Raw genomic sequence first — 10624 nt, 5'->3', positions numbered from 1 at the left:
CTGCTGCCCTTGGGGGCAGAGCAGGAGGGCAGCACATGTGCCCAGCCTGCAGCCAGCCATGCCACATCCAGCCCCTCAGCAGCTGCCCAGAGCCAAAAAGCAGCTGGACAGCCCAGGGAAGGATTTGTTGCCTCCAGCCCAGCAAAGGGAGGAACCTTTGGTGCCCGGCCAGGCCATGCCATGCCCGGATCTGGGAGCATCCCCCTGGCTGTGGACTCACCTGCAGATGGGGCATGGAGCGTGTCTCTGAAGAAGGTGCCAGAATCAAACTCCATCATCTTCAGCTGCTGCTGACCAGGTGGAGGAAGAGATTGTCATCCCTGAGGTTGTCTTTGGTGTCTCCAGCAGCAGCCCCACCTGACAGAGCTTCTCCAGGGGCTCCTCCTTCCCTGGGGGCTAGAGCAGGCTGTCACTGTTCTGCCCAGGGCCCCAGCCATCAAGGAAGCACGACAGGCAAAACTAGGCTGGATGGTGGCCACCAGTTCTTGCTGGAGCAGGTCTCCAGCTAAGCTCCAGTACAGATGTTCCCATCTGATGATCCCTGCTCAGAGCTACAGGCAGGACAAAAACAGTCTGCTCTTCTTTAGCACTGATTGCCATGAGATGTGTGGAGCTGTTACCTGCCAGGGTTTTGGATCCAATTGTGCACATGGACCTCTCCCATCTTCTAGGGCAGATGAACGCCCTGCAGCCAAGGATCATTGAAGAGGTCTTCTAAGGATGGCCTGTCCAAGGGTTGCATGGACAAACACCTCTTAATGACATCCTGGCACTCTGAAGAGACAAACCAGAATCCACCAGTCACTTGGAGAAGGATCCTGTCTACTTTAGCTGCCCATTCCCATGCCCAGGCCATGCTGGGTCTGACCAGAGCTGTGCCTAAACTTCCCGATGCATTGTCTGTTTGGAGGAGAGCAGCAGAGCAGGACATGTGCCCCCTCCCCAGCAGCTGCCAGAGCAGGGTGCTGATGAGGCTGCTGCTGTCTCCCAGCACTGGTATTCCCCTGTGCCCAGAGATGAGGATCCACCTGGAGAGAGCCATCGTGGGAACAAGATGCGGCCCCAGATGATCTGCTGGCCCCTCCTGAACGGGTGCTTCCCCACGACCAGGTGGTACAGCAGGAGGCCCAGCGACCAGATCGTTGCTGCCTCGCCGTGGTACCGCTGCTGGTGGATCCACTCTGGTGGGCTGTAGGACAGGGTTCCTGTGGAACACAGACGCAGTTCATCAGGGGATGCTGCTACTCCTAGAGCCTGGCCCAGCATCCCTGGGCATGTGGGCGCTGGCCCCCTCCCACCCCCAGACAAAAGCAACTTGGCTCAAGACATCATGCTGTTGCCAGCAGCAAGAGGGGGAAGGCCTGGTGCTACAGCCAGGCTGGGCCAGGAGATGCCCAGGAACATCCCCTGAGGGGGCTCACCTGCAAATTGGGTGTAGGCTGTGTCTTGGAGGAAGGCACCACAGCCAAAGTCGATGAGTTTGAGCTCTCCGGTGGCCAGGTCGAGCAGGATGTTCTCGGGCTTGATGTCCCTGTGCAGGACCCCGCAGCTGGTGCAGTGCCGCACGGCCTCCAGCACCTGGCGGAACAGCGCCCGCGCCTCCTCCTCCGGCAGGAACCTCCGCTCCGCCAGGAAAGCCGACAGGTCCTGGCACCGCTCCGGACGCTCCAGCACCAACAAGAAGCTGTCGGGGAGCTCAAGCCACTCCAGGAGCTGAATGACACCAGCACAGCCAGCGGACACCTTGTCCAGCAGCACGATCTCCAGGGGTGCACGGGCGCCGTTGGGCTGCGGGAGGAGCACGATGCCGTCAGTGGGGCTGAGGCCGTGCCGGGGCTCTGGGAGCCCTCAGCCAGCCCCGGCTGCTCTGGGCGCCCCGCTCAGCCCAGGCCCGCTCTCCCTGCACGGCTCCCGGCGGCTCCCACCCTGCCGGGCCCCGGCTCCTCGCCGCCCGCCACGGCCCGGCTTCTGCCGCTGGCCCCGCTCACTCACCAGCTCGCCCCAGAGCCGGATGCGATCCCGCGGCACGCATTTGATGGCCACCTGCGAGCAAGGGACAGCAGCGGGCTGAGCTCACCGACCGCCTCGCTGCGGTCCGATCTTCTCCTCCTGCTCTGCCCTCCTCCTTCGCCTCCTCCTCCTCCTCCGCCCGCCCCCGGCCCCGCCGCTCACCGGAGCGCCGTCCGACAGTCGCGTTCCCGAGTAGACGCTGCCGAATCCTCCGCGCCCCAGCAGCGAACCCAGCCGGTACCGGTCCTGCAGGGCCTCCTGCGCCTTCCCTGCGGGCGACACGCGGCCGTCAGCGCTCGGCCCGGGGCCAGACACGGCCCCCGAGCGCCCCCCGAGCGGCCCGGGCCGGGCATCCCCACCCGCGCCGGGCCCCGGCGGTTCGGGGCCGGCGGCTGCGCTGCCGAGCGGCGGAGCTCGGGCCGGGGAAGCCGCAGCGGAGGCGGCGGGAGCGGCCGCGCCGCGTGTGTCCTCCGCGGGGCCCGGGAGGAGGCGGCGCCGGGCTCGGGGTCGGCACCGGGGCCGAGGCCGTGCCCGGCCCAGGCGCAGCCAAAGGGTGGCGATGCCGCCCCAGCCCAGGCACTGATCCCGGCCCAGCAGCGCCACCGCCAGCACGGCCAGAGCCGGGCCCAGGCGAGACCGCGGGGGGACGCCCGGGAACGGGAACGGGGCAGCCCCGCCCGGGGCCGGGGGCGGGCCGGGGGCATGGCCCGGCCCGGCAGGGGGAGAGGGAAAGGCCGGGACGGGGACACCGAGAGGGGCTGGGGAGACCGGGAAAGGGACACCAGGAGAGAGTGCAGGAATGTGGAAGAGGGAGAGGAGGAACGAGATATGAGGAGGGTCGCTGAGTTCGTAGACTCTGTGGAGTCGCTGCCGCCGCTGCTGCTGCCGCTGCCGCCGCTGCCGCCGCTGCCGCCGAAGCCCCGGGGCCGTTTGTCCGCGTGTCCGTTCCACGGCCGAGCCCCGCGCGCCCCGGGGGCAGCCCCTGAGCCTGTCCAAACACGGGAACTTGGCCCTGTGCAGCCCAGACCCAGAGTCCTGACTCCTGCGCGGTGCCAGAGGAATCCCCTCGCTTGCTGCTCTGCATTGTCCCTGCTCAGGCTCACACACGGCCGGGGCACATTCCCTGCCTGCAGGATTCGTGCCCGACCCAAGCACTACACTTATGTCTCTGGCATTGCTTGACAACAAAAACAGGGGAAGGCAAACTGTGTCTACAGCCCATGGTACCTTAGAGTGTTTAAAACTCACTAAGTCATTGATCTTCGAGGTGACATCCCTTTAGAATTAATGGCATGGACAAGTAGTGCAACATGGAAAAGGGAAGCATAGAAAGAAATAGAGGAAAACAGCTTGGTTTGTTTCTTTCATTTTCATTTCACTTCTGGAAAGCTGTTTCAGCTTCCCAGCAATCTTCTCCACTGTCCCAGCTGCTCTTTCCAAGAACCTTTCATGGAGAACGAGGTCCAGCTTCTGTTACAAGATGTGCCACCAACTCCAGCTTCTCTTGGATTTCCATCCTGTGAGTGCAGCACGACTTTTCCAGCAAAGCAGGACAAATGTCTGGAGAACTTTACCATTTCTCTGTCCTTTTCCCTGTGGACTGGGCAGTTGTGCCATTGGTAAGGTTTGCATTGTTGCTGTTCTAAGCCTAGAAAACAGGAGGTGGTACCAGGACTAGCTGGGGAATGCAAGGCTGAGTGAATTCAGAGAAAGAATCTCCCTGACACTGTGTGAGCTCCCCGGGCTGGGCTCAGCTTCCTGCTGGGACTCTGCACAGGGCTGAGCTGCAGCTGGGATCAGCAGCAGCTGCAAATACCTCTGGGCATTCCCATTTTCTGCTGCTCAGAGCAAGCAATGAAGCGAGTGAAGAAGTTGAGGTTTGTCTTCCTCCTGGTGTTTTTTTTTTTCATTTTATTTGACACTCCAGAGGTCAATTTCTGTGATGGCCTCTGTAAGTTGATTTGATTTCAGCAGCAGCAGCAGCACCAGGGCTGTGTTGGAGCTCTGCAATTGTGGCCTGTGTGGCTTTAATTCCCCTCGACTCAGTGCCCAGGGACTTGGGAGCATTTCACACTCTTCTTATCATGGTGCCTGCCACAAAACTCCTGAGTTCACTGTCACAAAAGCAGAGTGGGTAGCAATGATGGAAAAAGGCAATTGCAGTTGAGCTGCTCAAATTCACTTGGCAGCCAGAAGGGTGCAAGAGCAGGCGTCATCTCCAATTGCGGAGGCAAAGGCAAGAGCAGCCTGCTGCTGTCACCTGAGGGTGAGTCAAAGATGCTGCACAGAGCGCTGGAAGCCGAGCCTTTCTTTCTCTGGAGGCTGCTGAGGGCAGCCCAGGCGGGCCCTGGGCAGTCAGGGCTGTGTGTGGGTGATGGCCGCTGCAGTGCAGAGTCCAGCTGGAAAAGGCCCTTGGCAGGCGAGGCAGGAGCAGGCGGGAAGGGGCCGGCGCTGCTGCTGCTCCTGGCCGGGAGCCGCGGCTGGGCCGGGCCGGCGCCCGCTGCGCTGCGGCTGCTGCTGCTGCCAGAGCCGGGCGGGACTCGGGGACAGCGAATGGACACGGGGGGACAGCAAAGGCCTGCGGGGCTGCGGGGATGTTGGCGCTGGGGCCAGCGGCAGCACAGAGCTGCAGCCGCGATTAACCCCGAGGGGAGCCCTGGGGAAAGGCTCCATTTCAGCCTTTCTTGACTGGTGGCTGTGAAGGGAGCGAAATGAAAGGAGAACAAGCAGGGCCCGACCCCTTCTCCTTTGGGAGGAGCCGCGCGCCTGGGGCTGAGGGGCCGTGAGGGGCCATGAGGGGATCTGAGGGAATGTGAGGTGTGAAAAAGGCATATTGTGTAGCTCTACGCAGATATTTACTGTATGTGATATGCTAGGTAGAAAAGTTGTAATGTATTAACTTTTGAATGATATAGTGAATGTAGTTTTGTAATTTACATTAAGCTTTAGTAATTAAAACTGAAGCTAAGTGTGTGTGATATTCTTTTTAACTCAAGAAGGAGAGCAAATAATCAAGAATTCTTTGCACAGAGATAATGGTTGCAGAGACTTTAAATTTTCTAGTGAAGAATTTATGGCCTTTTCTTATCAACAAGAAAAGAAAACTCTACAAGGACCCACAGACTTACGGGCGCCTGGATTAACAGAAAACTTTTGTGACATGAACCAGCTGAGATTACATGTTTTAAATAAAATATGCATAGTCATGAGGACGATCCTCAAAAGAGAGGGATTTTTCCCTAGTTTTTTTGCCTTCCCTCCTAGCTAGCTTTTGTCTAGAAGGGAGGAGGCCTGGCCCAGGCTGCTCCCTTTGTTCTTATTGTCTCATAAATTGTCCTACTCTAAATTGTTTAACTTTTATTATTGTATTTGTATTACTATTTTTTTATAACTATTTAAAAAATTTTATTAAATTTCTAAAAATCCCCAAAGCGAGTGATTGGCATTTGTTACATGAGGGGCTGTGAGGGGATGTGAGGGGCTGTGAGGGGATGTGAGGGGATGTGAGGGGCTGTGAGGGGATGTGAGGGGATGTGAGGGGATGTGAGGGGATGTGAGGGGCCGTGAGGGGATTTGAGGGGCTGTGAGGGGATGTGAGGGGCTGTGAGGGGATGTGAGGGGCTGTGAGGGGCAATGTGGGGTTGTGCTGGGCCATGAGGAGCCTCAGCCCTGACAGGACGGGTGTCCCACCATGTCCCCAGGGCAGGGCAGCCGTGAGGGGCCACAAACAGATGTGGTGGCAAAGCAGGCTGGAGGCACCTCTGGGAGAGGAGGAGACCCTCCCCCAGCTCCAAACCACACCAAATCCACCATTAATGGCACTTTCCATCTTTAGAATCCACTGGCAATTTGAAATAGACCGTTCAGGTTAATCCCAATGGGAGAAGGAAGGAATTTTCCCAGTGAGTGACATCAAGCCTTTGGTAATAATGTCTAGAATTTAAAAGTCTTAACAATAAAAATCAATACTAATTGATAATAACAAGAAATAAACTCCCAAATCCCAGTACCACACTAAAATAATGAACCACATTTTTCTTTATTATCACAAGGTTCATGGAGACAAATCCTTTCAACTCTCCATCTCACATCTTCCCCACCAGAGAAACAAGGCCATTTGCAGTGTTTCATACAAGTTAAAATTGACAGCTGGAGGGAAAAACAGGGCAACACCACCAATTTCCATGTCCAACCCAGTAGGCCAACTCCAAAGTGGAGGGAATAAAATGGAATGGGGGCAGGGGCTGGTCAGATGTTTCTCTAAAGAATGGCAAAATCACCTCCAAGTGAACAGGAGGGGAAAAGAAATGCCTATAAAGCACCCTGTGTGTTCAGAGACTCAGCTGGGAGGAGCTGGACATGGACAGAGGCATCTGGAACAGTTCTTTCCTCAGGCTGAGTTTTCCAGCCTGGCCCTGAAGTCAATCAAGTGCTTTCTCAGAGGATTCCAGGGTTGCCAACCACCCTTCAAGAGGTGGCTCACAGGAGCACAGAACCTTTCTCATGGTTCTGAGCAGAAAAAAGGGCAAGAGATGCCCAATTCAGAGCTCTGTTTAAAAACCTGGAAAATAAAAATCAGTTGAACTCTGAAGCCCAGCTGTGGGCCCTGCAATCTCAGATCCAAGGGAAAACTGGAAAGGCTTTTTACCTGACACTGAAGAGCTAACAGATGAATGTGTGTGACATTTGGAGAGGCTTCCAATTTTCTACAGTGTTCCTTGAAGTGTTGAACTTGATTTTGTCTTTGCCTCCTCTTGCACTAGAGGAGCCTCATTTCCCCAGGCAGGAAGGCAAAGCTCATTGCTGGCCCTGGCTGGAGCTGTCCCTGCAGCATTTCCATCCCTGCCGGGGCCTCTTCCCTCAGGGTCCCCAGCAGCAGCTGCTGCAGCAGCACATGGAAGCTGCAGATGGAGCTGCTGCCCAGCCCAGCCTGAGCTGCACAAGGATCCTGCTGACAGGAACCCCAAGATCCCCTCCCAGGGGCCCTGCAAACACTTGCCCATCTCTTCTGTCTGCTCCATGCAGACCCTGCAGGGAACATCCTGCCTCTCCTCTGGGGCAAGGCCAGCACCCCAAATTCACACTCCAAATGCCGGATTCTGGCCCCTTTCTGCATCTGCTGAGATGGGGCTACAGCATTATCCAGACAAACTCACTGTACTTCAGCCTGCAGCCTGCAAACCCAGCCCTTGCACAGTGGGTTTAGAAGGACCACAAGTAATAGGCCAAACAGAATTAATTTTCCACTGTTACCCTTCGCTCTCTGTGGTAGATTCTTCTATTCTTTACCATGAAACACATCTTCAATTAGACTGCAAGCACTGGGCCTGATGCCTGCAGTAACAGAACAAACCAAAAGCAGCCAGATTTCCTTATGAAAATAGAAAGACTTAATAAATAGTTGTTGGAGTCTAGAACATCTCTCTGGCTACTTTGGAGGGTTTGGAGACTAGACAGGGGGGTCTGAGATCTGTCCAAGGGGGTCAACTAGCTTCACACAGAGCTCAAGAGGATACTGCTTCTAATCTTTGGCTATGGGAATGAATGCTCACATTGTATGAAGAATCACAAGCCGAGAGATTTCCAAAGAAGTAGTAGTTAGTTAATTATAGAGTGTAAATGTAGAATCTAGGATTTTTAGTATATGAGTTTGAAGAGGCAAGATGGAGGAATTGGGGAGTGGTCCTGTCCTCCTTGTTCTTTTTCTTTCCCCCCATTTTCTGCTGAGTTGTATTACAAGGATGAGTTTAGATTAGAAATGACATGTTAACATAGGTAGTAAGTATTGGTAAAATTCTGTAACTAAAAGGTTCGTTGTGGACGGTGGTTGGGTCAGAGAAATGGTACAAAAGGTCCGGGACCCTCTGATCCGCCCAGTCCGCCGCGTGTCCTGCTCTGCTGGAGATGCCTGGCAGAGCTGAGAAAGAACTGAGGGATAATGAAGAATAAACAACCTTGGAAACACGGATGGGCAGACTCAGCTTGTCGTCTCTGGCTCCGGTGTGAAACACTTAGGGCAAAGAGAAGACGAAAAACCTTATTACCTCGGGGAACAGCAACCCTGAGATTGTGGAAAGAACTAATGGTCTCCTGAAACGATTCCTTAAACCTCAGGATGGAGGTTGGGATCTTCAGCTGTGGGAGGTTTTGACAGCTGTGAATGACAGATGGGGAGTAAACAGCTGTCCCAAAATCACTGCATTTTGCCCAAAGGCCCCAAGCATAATTCCTGTCTTTGGGGGACCAAATGATTCAAGGAACCCAAGTCACTATCCTGGACAGCCTGTCTTGGTGGACCTCCCTACAGTGGGAGAAGTACAACTTGTGTTAAAAACTCCTCTGAATAAATATGCATGGGCTGCATCTGGTTCTCTTGGAAAAGAACATCAGATATGTACATGTTGGATAATTCCATCACTTTGATTTTCTGCCCCTTTTAGAGGCAGGCTCTGTTGTCTTTGCTTTTTACAGGAGAACGCCGGAGGACGTGGAGCAGATAAACCATGATACCACTAACACTTCTCTGCATCCTACCACAATACCATGGCCAAAACCCTGTCGAGTGGCCGTGGTCAGAAGCTGCTGTCGGGTTTACCAGCATGCAAGGATCCTTTCCCAGGGATCGTCGCCCAAACGCAGCAACCGTGGTACTGCATGACTCTGAGGTGAACCATTCGAGTGACTGGGGTTGGGACCAGAAAGATTGGTCCAGAACACTAACTGGGACTTTTGGTGAGAGAATTCAGGTAGGGTGCAGGAAAGTAGAAGGTCTTTCACATGAGAAAGCTTCCAGTATTGCCATTGCCAGAAATGTTTTAGAATCAAACATTACAAGCAATTTAAACCCCAACATAACAGCAAATCTTTGCCATATAACAGTGTGGGCATGTGAGAAACAAGTTCCTTTTATAGTGTGTTGCCGTCAAAAGAAAGTAGGTAACTTTCCTTTAGACCCCAGCACTAACAATGTTGAAATCACAAGGCTTTGTAAAAATGAGTCTGGTGACTGTTGGCATAACTTCACGTTAACCAAACCCACCTATGTATCATGTAAAAAATGGATCAGGCAAAAAAATGGATCAATCAGGCTTGCAAGGTTTGGTTTATAAATTTAAAATGAATGTTGTGGCAAAACCCATATTGAGTGTAATGGTAGTGTACCATGGTGAAAATGTCTCCCTAGTGGTGGATGATAAAAATAAAGTTTTCCCTCCTTTTGTGGTATCACAAGGTGATGGCATAGCAATGAGATGTGGACTGAATAATGGATCACACATACAACCATTACACAGTTATAGTACAGGGCCTCATGGCTGTATTTTGTCTTGTGAATTTCAAAATCAGAACTGTTGGTTAAATCTAACTGATGTAAGATTTCCCATAAAATCATGTGTGGAAAAAACGACACTAAATATTGGGGAGAACTTGATGTTGATGTTGTGCTACCCACTTCCCAACCCCTGTTTGTGTTAATCCCAAAAGGCTCTGCCCTGCTTACAGCATGGGCTGAGGCTGGGAGAGCTCCATTTCCTCCTGCAGGTTTTGGAGACAGGGGCTTTCATCCTCCTTAGAGGGCTGCCCCTCTCTCCAGGCAGGGAAACAAGCACCACGGCAGAAGATCAACGATCCATCCCTGTACACAGGGAGGCTGTCCAGTGCAAAGCCAGCCACAGCACCCTGGAGATGCTCACTGCACTCTCATGGATCCCTGCCCTGGAATGCCAGGAATGCCCTTGGCCCACAGGGCCTTTCTGTGGCCCTTCTCGGCTCAAAGCTGCTGCTCTTCTTGCTCAGTCATGCCTAAAGCCACAGAGCTCGGCCTCCCACACCACAACAGGGACAAGACTCAGCAGCCAGGCAGTCGAGCTCAAGGCCGAAGGCTGAGGGGCCGGGGGCTCGAGTCCTGAGGACAGGGGGGTCACACGCCCTGCCCCACAACTCCTGGGCCCACACCTCTGAAAGGCTGTGACCAGGGTTACACGCCTGATTACAGGGGCTCCCTCCAGCTGCCCTCTGAGGAAGCACCAGAGCAGGTGGGTGGCACGAACAGGGCGGCTGCCTGGGGGCTACTTATGGCCCACTGCCCCAGCCCCTCAGGGTCTCCCCCAGCCCGGCCAACCTGCCCGGCAGCAGCGACGCAGCCCTGCAGGAGCTCCAGAGGAGCCCAGTCAAGAGCACCTCAGAGCCCTCAGCAATCCAGCCAGCAACACACAGGCAGGAGGGTGCAGATGGCCGTTCCTGGCTGGCACAGGGCTTGTGTCCGTCTCCAGGCACTGGTCAAGCAGAGACCCCAGCAGCTCTGGCCCCTGCCCAGCCGCCCTTTGGTCAGCACAAAGGCTGCAGCAGAACTATCAAAAGCCAAGGGCCTTCTGGGCATTTTCTCTTCAACACTGCATGCCTGGGTAGCTTGCTGAGCATATGCACTGTTTTTCCACGTTTTCCCCAAAGCCCTGAGGACCCTGGGCAGCAAAAGAAAACTCCAGAGAGTCCATATTAGAACACATTCTATATTTACATGCTACAAAAAATGGAAAAGAAGAAAACATCAATCTTAAAGGAAAGAAAAATCACTGCTGGCTCAGGTGCTGACCCAGCAGAGAGAGCCTCCCAGACC

At 54.5% G+C, this 10624-nt stretch overlaps 1 protein-coding gene across 1 annotated transcript; it reads right to left on the bottom strand.

Moving 5' to 3' along the window:
- Nucleotides 1–630: 630 nt before the first annotated feature.
- On the bottom strand, nt 631–9537 carry LOC134562687 (serine/threonine-protein kinase pim-2-like). Its single transcript, XM_063420193.1, has 6 exons — nt 9509–9537; nt 2173–3286; nt 1993–2043; nt 1422–1788; nt 1029–1205; nt 631–774 (listed from the first exon to the last, which is right to left on the bottom strand). The coding sequence occupies exons 1-6, from the start codon at nt 9535–9537 to the stop codon at nt 668–670; spliced, it is 1845 nt and encodes a 614-aa protein (XP_063276263.1). The 3' UTR covers nt 631–667.
- Nucleotides 9538–10624: the final 1087 nt, after the last annotated feature.

This window comes from Prinia subflava, chromosome 30 (genome assembly GCF_021018805.1).
Source record: "Prinia subflava isolate CZ2003 ecotype Zambia chromosome 30, Cam_Psub_1.2, whole genome shotgun sequence".
In the NCBI taxonomy this organism is placed as follows: Eukaryota; Metazoa; Chordata; class Aves; order Passeriformes; family Cisticolidae; genus Prinia; species Prinia subflava.
Note: the sequence above shows the minus strand (reverse complement) of the source record. Positions and strands in the feature narration are given on the sequence as shown.

What these genes read in the sequence shown, in the direction of transcription:
- LOC134562687 (XM_063420193.1), bottom strand. Translation starts at nt 9,537, where the DNA reads ATGGAGCTCTCCCAGCCTCAGCCCATGCT. An exon ending in TCCCAGCCTCAGCCCATGCT is followed by an intron (nt 3,287 to 9,508) that starts GTAAGCAGGGCA and finishes TTAATTCTAAAG; the next exon opens with GGATGTCACCTCGAAGATCA. An exon ending in AGCCTACACCCAATTTGCAG is followed by an intron (nt 1,206 to 1,421) that starts GTGAGCCCCCTC and finishes TGTGTTCCACAG; the next exon opens with GAACCCTGTCCTACAGCCCA.